This window comes from Artibeus jamaicensis, unplaced genomic scaffold (assembly GCF_021234435.1).
Source record: "Artibeus jamaicensis isolate MK-2021 breed Jamaican fruit bat unplaced genomic scaffold, CSHL_Jam_final contig_797, whole genome shotgun sequence".
Classification (NCBI taxonomy): domain Eukaryota; kingdom Metazoa; phylum Chordata; class Mammalia; order Chiroptera; family Phyllostomidae; genus Artibeus; species Artibeus jamaicensis.
The window spans coordinates 19,313,181-19,335,421 of record NW_026521977.1 but is presented as its reverse complement, the minus strand read 5'-3'; the positions used below and the strand labels follow the sequence as shown (position 1 = coordinate 19,335,421).

General features: G+C 41.8%; 1 protein-coding gene across 1 annotated transcript in view; it reads left to right on the top strand.

The window, feature by feature from the left end:
* FBXO3 (F-box protein 3) overlaps positions 1-22,241 on the top strand; it is a 35,448-nt gene that overhangs the window by 691 nt on the left and 12,516 nt on the right. Inside the window, exons 2-6 of the mRNA XM_037128241.2 lie at positions 3,493-3,582; positions 5,777-5,940; positions 17,110-17,224; positions 18,765-18,969; positions 20,305-20,350. Coding sequence (XP_036984136.2) covers positions 3,493-3,582; positions 5,777-5,940; positions 17,110-17,224; positions 18,765-18,969; positions 20,305-20,350 — 620 coding nt within the window. The remainder of the gene's footprint in view (positions 1-3,492; positions 3,583-5,776; positions 5,941-17,109; positions 17,225-18,764; positions 18,970-20,304; positions 20,351-22,241) is intronic.

The window sequence follows — 22,241 nt, the reverse complement described above, 5'->3', positions numbered from 1 at the left end:
TTTTGCTTTCAGCCTTCCTCCTCACGGTTGCATGTTGCATTCGTGTTTTGGTACTGACTTAAGCTGGTGCGATACAGGTGACCGCCTTCTCCTATACGATTTGGGTTTCCCAGATTACCAGCATCTGTTCCAAAAATAAACACCGGTTGCTGGTCAGGGTGGTTAAAGGCCCGGTTCCTTCAGAGCATGAGACTGTCTAGAATGTTGGAAGGAATGGCGCTGTTTATACCCTTGACAGCTGGTGGCATGGCTCTGTCTTTCTTGTGCTGCCACACTTAGTGAAGAGGGGACGAAGTGGCCCTCTTAAGGATAAGTAGGCAAGATTTGTTTGTTTGCTTGGAGTTTTTGTTTTTGTTTTGGGTTAACCATTGGATTCTAATCATTTGATGATTGTGCCCTGTGTTATCAGGGAGCCTTTGAGAAGTACAGTCTTTTTGGAATTACTGGTACCTGTTGGTTAGTCTAGCTAAGTGGCAACAGAGGGATAACTCCAGTTTCTGGCTACTCTCTATATTAGTACCTGTAACACTTTTATTTTTTCCTAAAAATACATTTTTTCTCTACTCAGGCTTGTACCAAAGCAGAGAGGTAAAGTTGGTCTTTTCTTTGGGAAAGGCTCTTCCAGACTGTACTCCTCTGAAATATTGTTGCGAAAGCCTCTTAAAAATGTAACACAAACACAAACCTTAAATTCTCAGGACCACACTGTGCCCGGGTAATCTTTGTAAGATAGATCTTTCTGTCATTCTCCTTAAAAACATGATGCCTCTTGTTTGCAGACTTCATAAACTTCATGTCCAGAAGCATTTCAGGCTCTTATCATTTGGCACTGTCTAATCGAACCAAATCAGGCTTTTGCTGACAAACTACACCCTTGTGTTTCTATTGTTCTGTGGCTTGAGCTCTTGACCCTGCCCAGAATGCTTCTCACCCCGGCAGGATGAAATTCCGTTAAGACCCCCTTACCTGATTCCTCCCTCTATTGTCTTTTTCTATTTGCCACGCCAGATGGATTGCACACTTCTTAAATGTGAAGACTGGCTTGTATCTCTTTGTAGTCATCATTTATTCACAGATTGTTTTTGGACGCCCGCTGCTTGCCAGCCTGTTAAATGTTTTGGATGCAATAATGAACAAGACAGACAAGGCCCCCTCTCATGAAGCTTACAGTCTAGTGGGCAAGATGGAAAACAAACATGCACATAATACAAGAAATGCTATGTACTATGAAGGAAATAAACCAGTTGCTCAGTTAAGGAATGAGGGGGAGAGCCAATCAGTTCAAATCAGAAGGAGCTGCCATGTATGAAGGACACCATAGAGCAGTCCTAGCAGAGGGAGCAGTGTGTTCAGAAGCTGACTGGGCAGTAGCAGGGCCTGTCGGAGGAGCTAGAAGAATGGTGTGGCAGAAGGTAGGGAGTGACTCTCAGGCAGAGTGGCTTGAGAAGAGGCTGGTGAGATCCTGCAGGACCTTGTGAGCCAAGGTGGGGAGACCAGATTTTATTTTAAATGCTTTAGGTAGTAGTCAAAGTTTTATAAACATGTGACATGATCCCTCCATAAATATTTATAAAAGTGAACCGAGTTAAATACTATACTGGTCAGGGTCCTTGAGAGAAAAGAGTGTGTGTGTGCGTGCGTGTGTGTGAGATTTATTAAAAGGTATTGACTCATGAATTATGGAGTCTGAGAAGTCCTACCATCTGCCTTCTGCAAGCTGGAAACCCAAGAAAGTTGGTGGTCTAATTCCAAGAGCTGAGAGCTAGAGAACTGACGGTGTAGATTCCAGTCTGGGTCTGAAAGCCTGCGAATCAGGAACACGGAGGGCAAAGAAGATCCCTGTCTCAGCTCAAGCAGTCAGACAGAGAGCAGACCTAACTGTCTTCTGCCTTGTTCTCTTCAGGCCCCCAGTGGAATGGATGGTGTCCACTCACATTGGGAGGGGCCATCTGGCTTACTTGGTCTATCGATTCAAATGCTAATCTTTTCCAGAAACATCCCCACAGACACACTGAGAAATAACATTTAATCAGCTATCTGGGTCTCCCTTGGCCCCGGGCAAGTGGACTCATAAAATTAACCATCACAAACACCACTGAATTGTATCCACAGAAAAGTTTCTGGTGTACTGCAACTTCTTTCCTGCCCTATACAGCCAACTTTGCCAAGTGTCCTGCTCATTGCTTAGCGCTAAACTGGATTGGGTTGGATTGGATTCATCCATTAAGGTCATTGTGTTTGGGCTGCATAGTTTAAATCTCCTTTTCCATTGCTGGGTGATTTATTGTGTATACCAATCATTCTTAACCCTCACTGTGTATCAGAATTACGTGTGGCACTTTTTAATTATATACATCCCTGAGCTAAAGGTCTCACCCCAAGCCACCTGAGTCAGAATCTCTAGAACCATAATTCTCAGGCTTGCTGTGCATCAAAATCACCTTTGGTGCTTATTTCAGAGATTCTTTTATGTTGTTGAACTCTTGGGACAGTGGTGGGAGAAGGATCAAGGAAAGAGGGCTCTGAATTCCCAAACCGGAGGGATTCTAGTTAGTTTGGGCATCTCATGAGCTTGGCAGAAAAGAATGAGGATGATTTTGTGTAAAGTCTGAAAACTGAACAAAAGTTTTTAACATGCTCCACTTGTGGCCTTGACAAATCCCACCTGATTTATGATTCCCTTAATTGATCAGCCATTGCCCAAGTGAGATGTTTGAATATCTCCTTTCTGTACGTTGTGATTCCTTCTCTGGAAAGATAGAAATCCATTCTCTTAATCTTCTGTTCATTCTTTCTACAAATTAACTACGTAGTGTAGGATTCACAGGATAGGAGCACTATTGTATTAGAAATTTCTGTGTTATAAGAAAATTACTTGTTCCTAACGTTCTATGTTTTTGAGCAGCTGATACTAACTCGAATAGCTATGGAGACTGAAAAAGAATTGTTATGACTGACACTTGTTATAGGTGGGCTCTCCGGTAGTTGGTGCAATTAAAAGTAGTTTGGGCTGCGATATTTATATCTTTTACAAAAAATTAGAACAAAGCAAACAAAAGTCTCGTGTATTTAGTATCAAATGTCTTACAGACCTTAAAAAGCAAAACAAAACACCGTTTATACTTAAATAAGGTTTCTTCCTGTGTGCAGAAATGATTATTGTCACAATAAGGAGTATAGGAAGGCTCTTTGATTTGAAATTAACTCCAGTGGTTTACATGTTTCATAGACTTCATATGAAAATTACAATTTTACAGGTTTGGGGCTTATTTGTGAATTCAAATATTAAGATTTCAGTATGCAAAGATAATTATACCAGCTAACACATTAAAAAGATTTTGAAAATAACATTTTGCAATTATAAATAGGGCAGAAAATGGAAACTAAGAAAAAAGCAAGAGTAGAACAAAACTTAACGCGAATATTTCCATCTGTATTTTTACATTGTGTCCTTGTTTTCTTTTATGCAAACCGTGACTCCTGTTATGTCAGCTGTTGCCATGTCAGTCGGAGACTCAGCCAGCTATCAAGTCATGACCCTCTGTGGAGAAGACATTGCAAAAAATACTGGCTGATATCAGAGTGAGTATTCGGGAAACGCGCACTCTTGAAATTTGGCCCTGGGCTTCTATAGCACTGTCCTGATTCTCCTCTCCAACAACCCTTGTTCTGTCTTTGTCTCCTTTGGTGGCTCTTCTCGTGCCTGCAGTAAATGCCGGTATTCCCCCAGTGTCTCTCCCATCTGTGAACTCTCCTGCTCGCACACACGGTTGCGGTTCACAGTAACTGCTTGTGAGCTGCCAACTCCCAACCCTGAACGTCTATCCCCGACTTGCCCGCCGAACTGCATAAATGTCTACATAAATGTCTGCTGAGCATTTGCATTGGTTCGCCGAATTCAGTACATGTTAATAAATTTGGCAGAATAAAAGTGTAGGTAATAGAAGGTGGGTATTGGGAAGGGGTAGGATTGCTAATATCTTTTTCTTAGATTGAGCTGGTGGTGGGGGTGGGTAGTGACCGAAGTTGTGAAGCAAGAAGCAGAGGTTTAAGTGCATTGTTGAAAGTTGCAAGCTACTCAGTAGAACTAAAAATTAATACCAGAGCTAGTAAACACTGGGAGGAGGAAGAACAGGGAAGAGAGAATTTTAAGTATTGCTATATCATGATCTTTTATTTTAGGGCATCAGTAGAAAGATGTAAAATTAAAAAATCAAGAACTAGAGGCATAGACATTTAGAATTATAGAGATAACTTCCAGAAATAACTGGTTTCCTTTGAAGGGTTGGGCTTAGAGCAGGAGACTAGTTTTTCATTATTCTTTGGTATTTTTCGGTTTTGATAAATAATGTATTATTAATATTAATGAAAAGATACTTTCCTTCTAACATCTCCCCCCTCAGAAAAAACACCTCAAGTTGTTCTTTTCTCCATCTTTAAACCTGATCCTCCTGAACCGTAGTCTTCATGGCGGTACCATCCCATCCACCTGGGCCTTTAAGCCAAAAACAGTAATGACCCCAGATCTCTCCTCTCTTTCTCTCTCGCTGCCCCTTCTTTTTCATTTCCTCCCTCTCCCCGCCAGCCCCAACCCTCTATGTGTTAAATAACGGAGCCTTTCTGCTTTTAGCCTCTGTATATTTCTTGACTCTCCCTTCGCATTTCGTCGAGCTACCAGTTTTAGTTCCATTTATCATCTTACCAGAACTACTGCAAAACCCTCCTAACTCCCCTCCGAGCCTCTGGCGCGGGCGCATCCCTCCAGCACCGTACCCACAGTTGATACCCACAGTTTGCTCTCTGAAAGAGCTACCCAGTTAAAACCCTTCAGTGGCTCTTCATTTCCTACAAGATAAGGTCCAAGCTCATTAGTGTGGCCTCGAGGCTTTGTGGATGCCTTTCCTTGTGTCACTTCTGACTCTTAAATTTATACTTCATTCTTTCTCCCTGATAAGACTATGCATTTTTAGAAGGCAAAAAAATGTGCCTTTTTTTAACGTCCTCAAGTGGCTAAGTAGACACACAATAAGTATTTGTGGAATTGCACCAAACACAGATGTTGAATCATGTGATTACTTTGATGCTATATGATTCCTAAGAATACAGTAACTATAGTTAACCCTTGAACAACATGGGTTTGAACTACATGGGTCCAATTATATGTGGCTTTTTTTCAATAACTATTGTAAATGTATTTTTCTTATGATTTTAACATTTTCCCCCTGGCTCACTTTATTGTAACAATACAGCATATAATACATATACTATACAAAATATATGTTAATAACTGTTTACAATTGGGAAAGCTTCCAATCAACAGTAGCTGTTAGTAGTTAAGTTTGGGGGAGTCAACAATTCCACTTGGATTTTTGTCGGTGGGGGGAGGTTGGGAAGGTCTGCACCCCTCGTCCCTGCATTGGTCAAAGGTCAACTGTACATACACATTTTTAAATTTTATAATTGGTATGTGTTTAGGGGCAAGTTGAAATTTCATATCCCATATACGTTTCACATGTTTTATTAAGATTAGAAAACTTGGAAAAAAATTAAATAGAAAGTAAGATAGTAAGTGTCATAATTTCATCAGGTCAGCAATAACACCCGTTAAAAATTTTGGTGTCCCTGTTTGCTGTCCAGGCTTCATTTGTGGCTAAAATAAATGAAAAGGAAGGCAGAAATAACCACAAATTTCCAATACAGTATCTTGGTAAGTGTCTAAAATACATGCAGATTTCATTTCAAAAAAATTTTAACCCCATCCTTGTAATCTGTTTAGGGAAGAGAAAGCACAGAAGAGTCAGTGTTGGAAATCTCTCTTCATCGATACTTACTCAGATGTAGGAAGGTACATCGACCACTACGCTGCTATTAAAAAGGCCTGGGATGATCTCAAGAAATATCTGGAGCCCAGATGTCCTCGGATGGTTTTGTCTCTGAAAGGTACTGGGAATGCAGGGTCTCCCGTCCCCATTGTAGTCACTGTAGTAGAAACAGGGTAAGTAACTTCAGGTCTCTGTCGTCTGTGCTGGTCTGTGCTAGTCCCACACTGTCTGCAGTTCACCGTTCACTCTCGGGCCAGGAAACAGGAACCCTGTATTGCTGAAAGGGCCCTTGTGCAGGGTCTGCGCCGTTTCAGCCTGTCTCGTGTCCCACCTGCTTACTTATGCAAAGGGAAAGTTCTTATATTTCTTTAATATAAACAAACTAGTGATACAAAGATTGCTTGAAGATAAGTATTGTGATTTCTTTTCAAATAATTTTTTCATTGAAAAACTGCCTACTCTATGAACAATCCTCTTTACTTTTTTCAGTACAAGCAAGTGTTTGCCAATGTAATTTTTGAAAGAGACTAAATAATTAAGACTTGGGTTCTTAATAGTTTAAAACTATAAGAACAGCATAATAGAGGAAAGAAAACTTCCTGTTTTAAGAAGATTAATTATTTATCCTCACCTGAGGACATGCTTATTGATTTTAGAGAGAGGGGAAGAGAGAGATGGAGAAACATCTGTAGGAGAGAAACACTGATGGGTTGCCTCTCGCATGCGTCCTGACCAGGGGGGCCGGACCCATAACCTTGGTATGTGTCTTGACTAGGAACTGAACCCATGACCTGTTGGTTTACAGCATGACACTCCAACCAACTGAGCCACACTGGCCAGGGCAGAGAAAGGAAAAATTTTCATCTCTAGTTTGACACTTACAGGATAGTGAAAACTTAGATTTAAACTAAGTTCTATTTGACCCCAGAATCTGTGCTTTCTACTACACCATTAGTATCTGATTTTTGCAAGAAATGTTAACAAGGTATTTATTTCTTACTCATTTGATTTTTTTATTGAAATTTATGCCCCTCAAAGTGCATAAATAGATGGCAGGGATATTGCTACTTATCTGTTTTAGCCTTCAAGTTTTTTCAAATTTCTCCACTAAAAGAAGTTTTATTCACGTTTTCATTTTGCTAAACTGAAATGGGGGCGAGGTGTACTATGGGCACTTCTTTTGAACTAAGGTCTTTTTGGAAACCGTTCCTTTTACATCTCACATTTCCACTGTAACGTCCCAGGCAGATGGGAATTTCATACGAATCATGATTGCATGGCCAGCTGTAATCAAAACGCAGGGCCCACTGCCTGCTGCAATGAAAGCCAAACTCATGAGACAGGTGCCAGTGAGAAGGGACGTGGTTTATCAGGTGCCAGTCACCCGAGAAGATGGGGGACTCACGTTCCAAAGCCCATCTGAACATCTCAGTGTGGGCAGAGGTTTTTATAGGGAGAGAGGGGGCAGCAGGGCGGAGGGATCAAGGGCGGGGCTGAAAAGTTCAGTGCTAGCAGACCGGCACAGTCCGTTCCCACGAGGACCTCGGAATTGGTCAGGCCGTGGTCTGCTGTGCGTCATCTGGCTTTTGTCCTCCTGCTCCACGGCTGAAGGTCAGCATGTGTCCCAGAGCTGGGAGGACTGAAGGCGGGAGTCTGTGTCTTTTGAAGTTGGTTCCTAAGATTCTTCTGTAAATGTTCTTTGTCAGGGTCAGCACTTACAGAAACAATGTGGGAAGAGTGGTGGGCTGGGTTACACAGGTGCTGAAAACTGAACTGCTAGGAGCTAAGGGAAGAATGATTCAACAGAGAGCGAGAGCTTTGACAGAAAGTACCCTGGACTGATATTTTTAATAGCTTTTTCCTCGGAAGAGAAGATTATGTTATCCACTTGGTATGTGAGGTTAAATAATTTGAGGAGGGCAAGAATTCTGAAAATCTGTCTTTGGCGGTGATGAGTAAAAGAGGTTTACAATAGTTATCAGTTATTAAACACGAAGCTAGGCACTTAACTAAGCACTTTTTATTACTCCATTGAATTTGCCAAAATTTGATGAGGAAGGTAATTAGTCTTCTCACTTTATAGGTGAACTACCTAAGACACCAAGTAAGTCGTGTGCCATCACAAAGCAAAGGGCGGAACCGGGGTTGGCATGGAAGGCTGACTTTCAGAGCTGTGGTCTCCACAGCAGCTGAGGGGAGAAGGGACCCATCCTATTTTATTTAAGTGTTAATACTCGTAGAGAGCTGGTCCCATATTCGGACATTTGGAATGTGAGAGTGTGAACGTGGTTCTCCTTTCAGGCGCAGGGTTACCAAGAAACTAAGGATACGTAGCAGTGGCTGCTTTTTTTTCTTTTTCTTTTTCTTTCTGTTGTCCTACTCCTTTTGGAGTTCCCAGGCCTCTCTGCCCCGCCCCCCCACACTGTTCTGTACCTAGTGATTGGAGGTGAGGGTGTGGTTGTCGGCCCCAACAAGGAATTCAGCCCGAAACAGCGCCCTGGTTTCACTCTCAGGTGTCAGTTCTCGGGGGGGCTTGGCCCTGAGCTGGAATAGCATAAAGGCTCTTTACTGTCTAGAAAGCTGGGGGCTCTTAGGAGGGCTGGCCCGTGAGTCTTCCGACTGAGTCAGGGACCTAGCTGCTCACCTCAGTGGGCTTGGTCCCTCACTTAATTTTAAAGGCAAAGGGCTGGCAGCTAGAAAGTAAACTCAGAAAGTAAATAGATATTGGGCTTGGGGAGTTTTTATAAGTGTCTTGAAATTATGGTGTGTTAATACATCTTATACTGATCTTTCTAACAGTGTGCATCATGTGTCTTCAAGTTTCACATTCACTTCACATGTTAGCTTACAATTTTACAGGTGGAAGGGACCTTAGAGATCATTTAGACCCGAGGTTAGCAAGTTTTTCTTTAAATGACTAGACAGTAAATATGTTAGGCTTTGAGGGACAGATGATACCTTGTTTTAACTACTTAACTCCTCTGTTATTGTGGGAAAGCAGCCATAGACAATACATAAGCAAATGAGAGGGGGGTCCTGTCCTGAAAACTTTATTTACAGAGACAGGCAGCAGGCCGATCCCTGATTTATACCACTCCCCTTGTTTTACAAGTGAAGGGTCAGACTCAGAGAGTTTGGGTGATTTGTGCAAAGTCACGTAACTAGTAAGTGACACAGAACTCTTAATCTAGGTTTCTTAGCTCCTAGTAACCTTTTCCTCATTATAAGTAAGCTAAGGGGCAAGGAAAGTATAAATGAATATTTATTGAGTACCAGTAAAGCATTTTATTATTGAGCACATGAAGCTTATTTAATCCTCACTTTAATCCTTCCAGGCAGGCGGTGTGATCTCCCATTTCACAGATGAGGAAACAGGATTAAAGAGATGAGATGACTTGCCAGGGAATCAGTCAATAAGTGGTAGAGCTGAGGTTCACCTGGTCTGACTCCCCAGTTCTATTATAGTAGATGCCTCCCTAAACATTGATTTTTAGACTTGGCCAGGCCCTCAGCTGGAGCGTTGTCCTGTGCACCAAAAGGCTGAAGGTGTGAGTCCTGGTCAGGGCGCATGCCTGAGTTGCAGGTTAGGTGCCTGCTGGAGGCACGTACGGGAGGAACTGAAGGGTGTTCTCTCTCCCATCAGCGTTTCTCTCTCCCTTCCTCTCTCTCTGAAATTAATAAAAACCTATCCTTGGACGAGGATTAAAAAAACTTTCAACCTGGATTTACTGTTTTGTAAGCATACATTTCTTTATATTTTCTCTTTTGCAACATTTGTTTTTCTTCTTTTCTCTCTAGCTGCCTCTTTGAGAAACTCTTAGTTTCTCAGTGTTTTATGTTAAATATCCAACATGTAGTACTAACTACATAAATATTAGTTTCTCTAGTCATCCAACTTCTGGTTCAGGCAGTTACTCAGGATGTTTTGTACTAAGCTTTTCTAAAGAAAGCTTTTATTTTGGAGTCATTTTAGATTACGGGAAAGCTGCAGAAATAGGACAGAGTTCTTGTACACCCTTTAGCAGTTTCACTTTCCCCGGATGCACTGCCCTGTGGGACGTGCGTTAAAACTGCAGTCCTCGCCGGCGCGTTGTTATTAACTGAACTCCAGACTTCACGTGGACTTCACCAGCTCGTCTGCTAACATCCTGTTCGGTTCCTGTGTCCAGTCCAGAACACCACGTTGCATTTAGTCATCGAGTCTCCTTAGTGTCCTCTTGTCTCCAGCAGTTTCTCAGCCTCTCCTTGTCTTTCATGACCTTGGCAGTTTGAAGAAGTACTGGGAGGGTATTTTGTAGAATGTTCCTCAGACTGACTTTGTTTGAAGTGTTATTCGTACCTAGACTGGAGTTGCGTGTTTGCAGGAGGATTAGCGCAGAGGCACGGTGCGCCTCTCATCGCTTATCTGTGGGTACGTGGTGGCCACCTGCTAGCACCAGTGACGTGAGCTAACCTACAGACATGTGTCCAGATCGGGAGGGCACAGCCCAGTGAGTTATCAGGATGTGAACACACCCACTGTGGCACCCACCAAGTCCAGAAGTTGAGCAACAGTCTGTACCTAGAATCCTCCCTTTTTCTCAGGGGTAACCGCTCTCCTGGTGGCTAACATCACTGAGTAGTTTTCTCTCTTTTTGATCTAATTTTATGATTAAGTATGCATTTTTTGTGAATTATTTCCTGTGTGTGTGTGTGTGTGTGTGTGTGTGTGTGTGTGTGTGAGAGAGAGAGATTCAACTGTGTTGTCTTTAACAGTGGTTTATTTTGGTTGCAGTGTGGTGCTCTGTTATATGAGTGAGTAGACTACAATTTATGTATTTATTCTACTGTTGATGGGTATTTGGGTTATTTCTAGTTTTGGGCTATTACAAATAAAGCCAGTGTAAAAGAATTGTAAATAATACAAACGTAAGTCATTTTGGTGTACATACAAGCATAATTCTATCAGGTGAATACCAAGGATTGAGTTTGCTGGGTTGTAGAGTGTACTTATATATTAAATTTTAAAAAACTGTTAATTTTTCAGAGTGGTTCTGTAATGGAGTAGGTCACAGCATACAGTCCCTGGAAAGCAGGGGAACTCCATCCCCTGCCCCCCACCAAACTCTGCCAAAAGGTTGGTGGGAGGGGTGCCCACAGAGCTGAAGGCGCAGCATGTGAGGCATATTGAAGCACAAAGGCAGGTTAACAGCCCATGCCTTTCTGATTGTGTAAGCAGCAAATTGTGTAAGCAGCGCTGGAAGCGGGACTTGTGATGTGACATAGCCTGGGGTATGGATGGGGACCTCATATAGCACCTGTGTGACCTGTGGGGCCAGATGCCCATGGTGGTTGCCTGTGAATGGCTGGAAACTCTTCCCCTGACTACAGATGGCAGCCAAAAGAGGGTCGGAGACACTGGGGAGCTACAAAAATGACGGACACCTAATGCACCATAGAAGACCGGATATTCAGCCACGCAGGAAATTCTGAGCCAAGGCTTTCAAATTATAGCATGCTGAGAAACACAAGCTCAGTCTATTGGAGGTCTGGAGGTCCATTGGAAACATCCTCAGTGCCCTTCCCACGCAGAAGACCACGGCAGAGCTGGTGGTGGTGTGGGGGACCAGCCTGGCCACAGACACACTGGCGAGCTGCTGGCTGGAGGTAAAGGCCACTCTGGAGGAGAGACACTGGTGCCGTGAGAAGGACCCAGGCCAGTGCACACAGAATCCTGAGAGATGCTTGGGACTGAACTGTGACTGGGAATGCTGAGCTGCAGACTTCTGCATTTCTGAAGGATAGTGCTTTTTTTAAATGGCCTGTTCTGAAATTGGTCTGGCTTGGCAGAGGGAAGCAGGGCTCTTCTTTTGGGGATGTTTTCAAAGAGAGTGGGACTTAACAGCAGCAAGGCTCTCATTCTGGCTCTCTCGTGCACTGGGTTTAGAGGCTCTTGGTGTGGGACTTTGGAGCTTGGTGCAAGCTGTCTCCCTCTGGCTTTGGCAGTCGGATGTTCTGGGCTTCTGGCCCTGCTTCCCACAAAGATCAGATCACTTGTGGAACCAAGAGATTTGGGCCCCATCAGGGCCTTAGACCCCCAAAGAGGATGGAAGCCCACTCCTGGAGGCAGGGTCCCATGCAGGGACATGTGCCTCCCTGGGCTCCAGCATCTGGGACACCGTCATCCAGTGGTGCAGCACAGCACATGGTTTCTGGTCCATGACACATGGAGACTGTGAGCAGCGCACCGCAGACCCTGAGGGAGACAGCTGCTGCGAGAGGATGGCGACTCTGAAACCCACAGGTGCACATGCCAGAGAGGATGGAGACCTGTTTGCGAGACCTGCTTAAGGACAGATAAGGACATGGAGGGCGTGGTTCTAGGCATGGTTTTGGCTTGCAGCCTTTCGGGGAACAAGGGCAGTTCTGGGTCTCGTGGGAGAGAAGGGCTCTGAGCAGGAGGGCTCTTCACCCCTCCAAGGTTGGAACCTGGTTAATAGAAACCTGTTTCCTTCAACACAAGTTGTTGGGTCACGTAGCTTCAAGGTGCCAGGTGGCCAAAACCCAATTTGCATGGTTACAGTTCTGCCACTTTACATTCCTATGAGCACTTTAATGTCATTCTTTGTGTTTTAGCCTTTCTAATGGTGTGTAGTGCTGGTTTTAATTTGCATTTCCTAGAGCATGTAGACTACTGAAGGTTTTATTCCTAGCTTTCCAATCTTTGTATGTCATTTGTTTCTTTTTTCTGCCTTAGTGCACTGGGTAGGGCCTTATTAAACTGACTAAAGTCTTCAGTACAGTGTTGCATCTAGATAGGGTGATAGTGTGCACCCTTGTCTTTCTGGTTGCAGGAAGAAAGCTTTCAACATTTCTCCTTTAGAGACAATGTTTGCTGTAGGTTTTTTGCAGATACTTTATCAAATTGAAGAAAGTACCTTCTGTTAGTAGTATAAGAAGAGGGTTTTAGAAGTGTTACTTACAATAGCCAAGAGTTGGAAACAGACTAAGTGCCCATCAGTAGATCAGTTGATTAAAGAACTGTGGAACGTTTACAAAATGGAATACTACATAGCAGGAAAAAAGGAAGGGATTCCTACCTTTTGTGACAGCATGGATGAAACTGGAGACTATTGTTCTAAGTGAAATAAGCCGATTGGTGAAAGACAAAATACTGTTTGATCTCACTTACTAGAGCAATCTAATGAACAAAATAAACTAGTGAGCAAAACAACCAAAAGTATGGAAATAGTGAACAGACTGACAGCCATAAGAGGGGAGGAGGGAGGTGGGGCCTCTTTGAAAGAGGTGAAGGGATTAGTCAAAGAACATATATGAAGAACCCATGGACATGGACAACAGTGTGGGGATTAACTATGGAAGTGGTTTGTGAGACATCTATGTCTGGCAGCTAAGGAGAGTGGGCCAAAATGCGCATGCGTGGACAATGAAGACTTCACTGTACTAGTCACTGGGGACATAGGTGCCATTGAGGGAGCATATGTACTGTGTGGCTGTTGAATTCAAAATAACTGAGAGAGTAGAGCAACAAATCTGCATTAAATTTTGCATTAAGCTTGAACATTCTTCCATGGAAACTATCCAGATGATTCAGAAGGCCGCAGCTATGGGCAGCTGGTGATTGGAAGCTTCATCACAACAACATACCCATTCATATATCATGTCTCGTGCAGAGTTTTTTGTGAAACATCAAATCACCCACATGACTCAGCCCCCACAGCCCAGATTTGGCACCCTGCAACTTCTGGCTTTTCCCAAAACTAAAATCACCTTTGAAAGAGAAGAGATTTCAGACCATCAGTAAGATTCAGGAAAATATGACGGGGCAGCTGATGGCAATTGGGAGAACTGTGTGAGGTCCCAATGTACCTATTTTGAAGGGGACTGAGGCATCATTGTCCTATGTACAGTGTTTCTTGTATCTCCTTTAATAAATGTCTGTTTTTCATATTACATAGCAGGATACCTCCAGTATCCAGATTCATTGCTGTACTTGCTCAGTCATTTTGAATTCAACAGCCACATGGTGCACATGGTCAGTTGACAGTATCTGCTGCCCCCACTGACTAGGACAGTGAAGGTCTCATTGTTCACATATGCGCATTGCAGTCCACACCCCTTGGCCTCCAGGTTACACAGATGCCATGCAAACTGTTGTTATATTAAAAATGGCTGGACTTTTTCAGAGTATACATATTTTTTTTATATATGGATATATAAAATTAGGCAAAAATTGTTAATCATGTTGTACTCTTGTCAATTTTTTGGACAACTTGTTCTACTAGTTACTAAGAGAGGTATGTTAAAATTTCTCCCTTTGATAGGCAGAATTCCAAGATCGTTCCCAAGATTCCCACATTTTTGCGGTACATGCACGATATAATAATGGCCTTCCCTTGAGTGTGAGTGGACTGTGGGTAGAACTGATTTTGGCTCTGTGCTTAGGTCCTGCTATATGACAGGAAGAGGTTTTGCAGATGTAATTAATGAACGTCCCAAATTAGTTGATTTGAGGAAATTATTCTGAGGGGGCCTGACCTAATCAGGTATGTCTTGACAGGACCTGGGCCCTTCCAGAAGTCACAGAGATTCAAAGTATGGGTATCTCTCCCATTGACCTTGAATAACTGCACTGGCATGTCGTGGAGAAGGGCAGGGGACAGGGAATGGCAGGTGGCTTCTAGAAGCCAAGGGCCTCAGCTGCAACGGCAAGGAACTGAATTCTGCAAACAACCAGTGAGCCCGAAGAGGACCCCAGCATAAGATGCATAAGATGGAACGGCAGCCCCAAGCGACACTGATGGCAGCCTCGTGGGGCCTGCGCAGGGGGTCCAATTCAGTCGTGCCCAGATTTCTAAGCTACAGAAACTGAGGGACAGTAAACGGGTGTTCTTAAACTGCTCATATTGTGGCAATAGAAAACGAATGCACCCACTATGATTATGGTTGTATCTTTTTCCATTGTAGTTCTTCATTTAAAAAATATATTTTGAAGCTCTTATTGGGTACACAAAGTTTGAATTATAATGTCTGTGTAGTGAATTTAATCTTTTTGTCATTACAAAAACTCCTCCATTACTTTTAATAATGCTCTTTACCTAAATTCTATTTTGTGTGAGTCCAGGGGAACTATTACAGCTTTTATTTCTCTGCCTACACCTTTAAGATGTATTTCTTACGTTTTGTTTTTGTCTGGTCTGTCAGTCTGTCTTTCAGTTAGGTTATTTAACCTTTATGTTTAATGTGATTACTAATGTGGTTGAGTTTAGATGTATTGTTTACTTGTTTTTATTTGTGCCACCTGAGTGGGTATTTGTATTTTGCATTCTTCTTGATTATCTTTTATTCTGTACCCCCATTTTTTTATAGAATAATTTTTTTAAAGATTTTATTTATTCATTTTTAGAGAGAGGGGAAGAGGAGAGAAAGGGAGAGAAATATCAATCTGTGGTTGCTCCTCATGCGTCCCCTGCTGGGACCTGGCCTGCAACCCAGGCATGTGCCCTGACTGGGAATTGAACCACGGTTGTTTGACTTACAAGCCCACGCTCAGTCCACTGAGGTACACCAGCCAGGGCTGTACCCCCATTTTTATTTAATTAAAGCCTGTTTCAATTACTAGGTTTGCCACTTTCGGAATAATAAAAGAATCTTAAAATATTTTAACTCCAAATACCTTGGCTCCTGCCTTTTGTATTATAGGCTTTATGATTTTAATTTTTAATATATTTTATATCCCTGAAAATGCTATCATTATTTTATACATTTAATATTATCTTAGATTTATCTTTTCTGTTACTCTTCATTTTTTCCTGGACCTTCATTCTTCCATCTAAGATCATTCTTTTTTCTGTCTGAAGAATTCCTTTCAGGGCCCTGGCCAGGTAGCTGAGTTGGTTAGACCATCGTCCGGCTACACCAAGGTTGTGGGTTTGATTCCCTGGTCCGGACACATGTAAGAATCAGTCAGTGAATGCATAAATAAGTGGAACAACAAGTTGATGTTTCTGCCTCTTGCTCTGCCTTTCCCTTCCTGTCTCTCTAAAATCAATAAATAAATAAGTAAAAACTTTTCTTAAGAATTCCCTTTAATATTTATTTAATGAGACCACTACTGCTGAATTTTCTTAAGATGTTTATGTCTAAAAATGGGTTTATTTCGTCTTCACTTTTGATGCGTATGTTCACTGAATGTAGATTTCTAGTCAGTAGCCTTTTTTTCCAGCACTTTGAAGACACTACTTCCCTGGCTTCTCTTGTTTCTGTTAAGAATTTTGCTGTCTGTCCTGTTGTTCCTTTGAAGGCTTTCCCCTTTTTCTGGCTGCTTTTAAAATTGCTCTGTCTTCGATTTTCCACAGTTTTTCAGTAATATATGTGGATACAACTTTCTTTGTGATTATTCTGCATGGAGTTCATCGTGCTTCTAGAACCTGTGGTTTGGCGTTTGTGCCAGTTTTGGAAACTCACTCAGTCCTGTGATACCGTTAAAGGCATTGCTCAGCTTCTCAGTCGTTTGCTCTCAGGGTTGGCAGTGGCCTCAAAGCCAGGGTGGCCCCTCTGAAGGCCTGGCTGACCTCTCAGCCTCTCTGTTCTGGGCCTCTCAGCTCACCGTGGCTCACGGTCTCTGAGGCTCCCCAGCAGACTGGAAACCAGTTTTCTGTTGTTCGGTTTTCCTCGTTCTCAGCCAGAGGTTTGATCCAGCAACTTGGTGGACTTCTTTTCCTGGTGTTTGTAATTACTTCCCACTTTTTAAAGCTAGACTATATGGCAGGCTTACCCACATGCAAAATCGAATTCAAGTTACTGGCCTCCTCACAGCATGAACCTACACTGGACTCCTATGTTTCCCAGTGAGAGACTGCATTAAGACTGTTTAACAACGTCAGTTCGGAGGACTTCTGGAGATCGTTTTGTTTTCTGTTTTTTAATGCAGAAGTGTGGGTATATTAGATTAAGAAGAATGAGGTATGCCCTAATGTTCGCACTGTAATGTGGAAAGATTATCGTGGATTTCACTGGTGCACACCACTCCACGTGTTATTTGTGCCATTGTTTTCCCTGTTGAGAGGGAACCGAGGACTGTGCTTGCTCAGCGCTTCAGAAGTCAGCCAGTCGAATGTGACATGTCTCTCTGGATTTTCCATTCATTTCCCTCTAGTTCAGCAGTGTGTTTTGGACAGAATTCACTTGCTGTAAGATTGTTTCACTGGCTAGCAGGAAGACCGTATTTAGTCTTCGATTAAACACTTAGTGTTTCTTCATAACGTGCTTTTCTGTGCACTTGCAGAGGGGGCTCGAGAAGAAGACCTAGATGCCGTGGAAGCCCAGATCGGATGCAAGCTTCCCGATGACTATCGGTGTTCGTACCGAATCCACAATGGGCAGAAGTTAGTGGTTCCTGGGTAAGATGTGTGCTATTGTGGTTAGTTTTAATGATACAAGTTATTTTCTAGAAAGAAAATAAATTGTATTTATAGCTACTCTTAATAGATTCAAGGAGTATAGGAATTCCCTCTTCTTCCGTATAGCCATCCACAAAACAAAATCTACAGCTTGAATTTGATTTTACCAAAATAAATATAATATGCCTTATGCCTTATGAAAACATTAGTTTTATCAACACATCCTTATAGTGAAAATGAAGTCCAGTTGGGTGTGGCGTTATGGGACATAGGGGAGAGATGCGTGGGGACGTATTTTAACTTGGAGTGTTGCCTTGTTAGCGGCCAGATGATCTGTTTTGTAGAGCCTGATGTGCATTCTATGTACCATCCGTGTAAAAAGCAATAATTTGTTGAGAGCTACATACACTAATGTAAAGAAAATATAGTTTTGTCCTATTCAAGCATAGCCTATAATTAAATGGCCTGCTTCAAACTTCTAAAAGATGAAGTATTCACGTGAAACCTTTTGGGACAGCAGACCACATAAGCAGCTGTTGCATTCACTCACAGCTTTAAAAACTATATGCTCTGAACAAGTCCACTTTTGTTCTTGTATGAAATGAAGCTATTTCAGAGATGTTGCATTTGTGAAATGCTAATAAGGATTTAGGGAGAACTTTGCATTATTCTTAGCGGAACGTGGCGTGTCTTTGTGAAGGACCGTGAGGCTCTGTGACTTGCCATTTCGGGTCAGGGTTGCGTGCGTGCAGGGAGTCTCGGAGGCGGTCATACTGAGACTGCAAGGCTCTGCTCAGAACTGAAACACTGGGCAGTTAGGACCAAATAAGCCTAAATTACTAGGGGCTTTTTCCTGGTCTGTTTTCCTGTCAAATCAAAATTTGACAAAATTGAAAAATTGTCACACTTCAAGAGGAAAACCAGTAGAGAACTTTATTAAAAGAGTTGACCAGAGTTGACATGACAGAAAGGTCCTGAATTTCAACATGGGGATTTTTATCTGTTCACAGCCCAGCGGTGAGACTTGGGATAGGAATCTCATCGGGGCCCCACAGCGGGCTGTTTTCATGCACACACAGGGGGATGAATTTAGGTGCCAGACATCCCAAGTTTATAAAAACTTGGTCAAGGTTGAGGCTGGTTAACGTCTGTACTGTCCGGTAGGGTAGAGTAAGCTAAAGAAAGCTGTAACAGCATAAAAGTATCAGTGAGATTTAAACATTAAATGAGTCATGCGTACATAGCAAATATCAGTAAATCAGTTTATCAGGGCAAGATGGCAATTGTTGAAAGCAGTTAAACTATTTTTATAAAGCTGACATTTACACATTTTAGACACTTAGGTTTTTAATTAAATTAGAATCTTTCCACTCAAGAACTTGAATTTAATATATAAATTGTAGTGTTTTCTGCATTCCCAGTTTAGAATCGACATGGGAGCCAGTTCTCATAAAGTTGTCCGTGTGAAATTATTACCCATTAAAAAGAGCAGCTGTTTGTGTGGCACTGCACCTGGTGACCTTTCTGAGTCTGTTCTCAGGCTGTTGGGAAGCATGGCGCTGTCCAATCACTACCGCTCCGAGGATTTGTTAGACGTCGACACGGCGGCGGGGGGCTTCCAGCAAAGACAGGGCCTGAAGTACTGCCTGCCTCTCACTTTCTGCATCCACACTGGCCTGAGTCAGTACATAGCAGTGGAAGCTGCAGAAGGCCGGAACAAAAATGAAGTTTTCTACCAATGTCCAGTAAGTCGGACGCGCATTCAAGTGTGGCTTTAAGACGTTTTCTGATGAGTGGATGAGCATGTGCTTTGGGAACGTTCAGGGTTGTAGAATGCGTGTAATGCGTGTAGAGCATTACACGACTTAACGACAGGCCTATCTAACGAGACAGAACGGCATGGCGTGCCAAAGGAAAATTTTACCAGTGGACAAACAGTGCAAACTGCAGTACACACAGAAGGAAAGCTATGGTTTGTGTTAAGGCATTTTAAGTGTAAGGAAAACTAGTGAGCTTTTTGTTAAAGGAATTAATCGTAATATATATTTCTAACTTTAAAAAATTTAGCTTTGGAACATCATTTGATCCGAGTGCAATAGGAACTTTTTAAACTCTTCAGTAGGTATTTGAGTTGTTGAAAAATGAAGATCCTTTTCAGAAGGCTTTTGTTATGATTTTAATATAATCAGAAAATATGGTATTTGGTTTCAGTCTTATTTCTTCAGTTCTTAATAATTCCTCAATTGTAGGACTTCTGCCTTCATTTTTACCTAGCTGTGAACTTTTAACTTAAAAGAGGAATTCAAGCCCTGGCCAGTGTGGCTCAGTTGTTGGAGCATTGTCCCAGAGACCAAAAGGTCACGGGCTCTGGTCAGGGCACGTACCCAGGTTGCTGGTTCAATACCAGGTCGAGATGCATATGAGAAGGCAGCCAAATCAAGTGTTTCTCTTTCACATTGGGTTTCTCTTCCTCTCTCTCTCTCTCTCTCTCTCTCAAAACAGTGAAAAAAATGTCCTCAGGTGAGGACTAAAAAAAAAAGAATAATCTAAAATAGAAAATACTTTTCACAGTTATGTGAGACACATGATGCCATATAAATTTAAAATATTTTAAGAGCTTTCATAGCTTTTAATTTTTTCCCAAGCATTTTCACATCTTTTACCTCTTTTTTGACTTGATGGCCTCTGTAAAGGTTGTTGGAAAATGAGCTGGTTTCTTTATTTATAAAGTGACTAACCTAGAATTCTTCAGGTCTCTTGACTGAATCCAAAGCCCTTTTCTTCAAGGATAATTTCTATTCCTGAAGGACAGTTCTTCAGTTCCCCGTAGCAGTAATAGGAGTGTACATGTGTTTAACTGTCGTTGAGATGTGCCAGGCACTTCCCTTCTAGGGACTTTATAGAAAGAACCTAAATGCAGAAATCATGGAGCAGAAAAAGTATGAGGAGTATCCAGGTCTCAGAGTTCTTAAGTTATTTTGGTCTGTTTTGCCTTTTCTTCAGGGAAGAATACAGGTAATAAACTGAGAAATTAAGTAAAATGTATTTTTCTTAATTATAATATTCTTTTTCTCACCTAGGACCAAATGGCCCAAAATCCAGCTGCTATTGACATGTTTATCATAGGTAGGAGAAAAACAGTTTTCTTTCTTTTTCTTTTTTTTTTTTTTTCCTGCTGGTCAAAAAAATTAAGTTGCTAGAAACTTTTTGGTTACTTGACCAGCTGGCAATTTTATACTTGTATTTCTCATAAAGCTTGCTGGTTTATAAAGTACCAAATCACTGGGAGTAAGTATAGCGTTCCCTCCCGTGCACATCATACTGCTACAGAATTAGAGATGTAGATACATAAAACTACTTTGTACTTCTCTTTTGGTGCCAATGCCATAGTAAAATACTGATAAGTCACCATAGAGACCTCAAAACAGCAGTCTTTGGAAACCAGTATAAACTGGGCTTTGTAAACTCCTTGGCACAGCTAGATTTTTCTTTGTCCTTAAACGAGTATTTCTTGCAGGATTTGAGAACAATTCAGTTTGTATGCAAGTGCTGCTCACCCCTTTGCTATTCATTCAGTCTTATTTTGCTTAGATTTTACTCACTTAAGAGAAGCTTCTGACTACTTATTTGGCTTTTTTAAATGCATATATTAAATATCCCTATATACTAATGGTAAAGAGGACTTGCAGGCTAAGGTGTCTATATTTAATTATTTCTCCTAATTAGAAGCTTAAACAGAGCATACATTCTGTACTATGGCACGTTCTAGGTCTCATGGTGTACTTCACAATATTGAGACACTCCTACGTAGTCAATTCTAAAAAGCTTTCACACTTGGCCCCCCTGGCTTTCAGTTCACCCTGCCTCACGCACTGTGTGGTCTCCAAGTTAAGTACCGCTATGGTTTTGCTCCTATCAGTGCCCTCTTTGGCATCTTCCAGTAGCACATGCTTTCAGAGCTGATCATCGTGACTGCCGGGCAGTGATGCTGCTCAGTGTAAACCAAAGGCTGCCCAGGCTCTGAAGCAGGCCGCCTGCGAGGCTCTCTGGGTTTCTTACTCTGAGTTTGCCAATGGTCTGTCATGGTCGGGAAGACCCCACAACTACAGCAGAGCACTAAGGTCTGATAATGCTGTTCTTTCTAGGAGGGATTTCTCCTGGAATGAGAGAGCAACGCAAAAGATTTGAGATGAGATGGGAAGTTAGTGCTGAGAGGAAAGATGAGGAAGCAGTTTCCTTTGAGCTACCTTGAAAAAATTGATATGCTGAAAGAAACTCCAAGATACAGGCTTAATTTAAAATATAAACGGCCTTAGAAATATAAATTATATCTTGATTCAACTAAGTTTGACTTTCTTGAAATTTTTGGTTAAACATAAGATGAAATCTCCTGATGTTAGGTGCATTATTAGTAAATATTTAAGAAAACTATATTCTCTGTTCAGATAAGCTTGGTAGTGAGGGCCGCATAGAAACTTCTGTCCTCACTTTAAAGAAAACACTTTGGTGTGCGTGGAATATAATAAGTTTAGGTGCACTGAAATACACTGTGTCAATATCTTTTTTATGTAAACTATAACAAGTTTCTTTTTCTTACATAATATTTCATTCCATGAAATATAAAAAATGTTCTTTTTAAAACTCTACAGGAAAAATTACTAGTTCTCAAAACATATGATTGCACCTTCTATGAATTTCAATGGCACCATTAATGTGATTAAAGATAGGCATTGAAGAATCATACCTTGCTTCAGGCAGACAGGTGATCGGTGCTCATTTTGAATGCAATAGCATTTAATAAATAAGGGTTCAGAGTGGGCCATTACTAGACATTAAGGAAAGAGCCAACTATTGTAGTGTACTCTCTCCCAAATGATGCCTTTAAAATTTTCATCTGTGTACCCTCAGACCCAAGCCTAAATTGTATCTTCTTATCATTCTCAAAATAAAATATTAAGTAAATACTGTAAATTGAGCATCTGACCTTAAGCATGGCAGAGTACAGGAACTGGGTTAG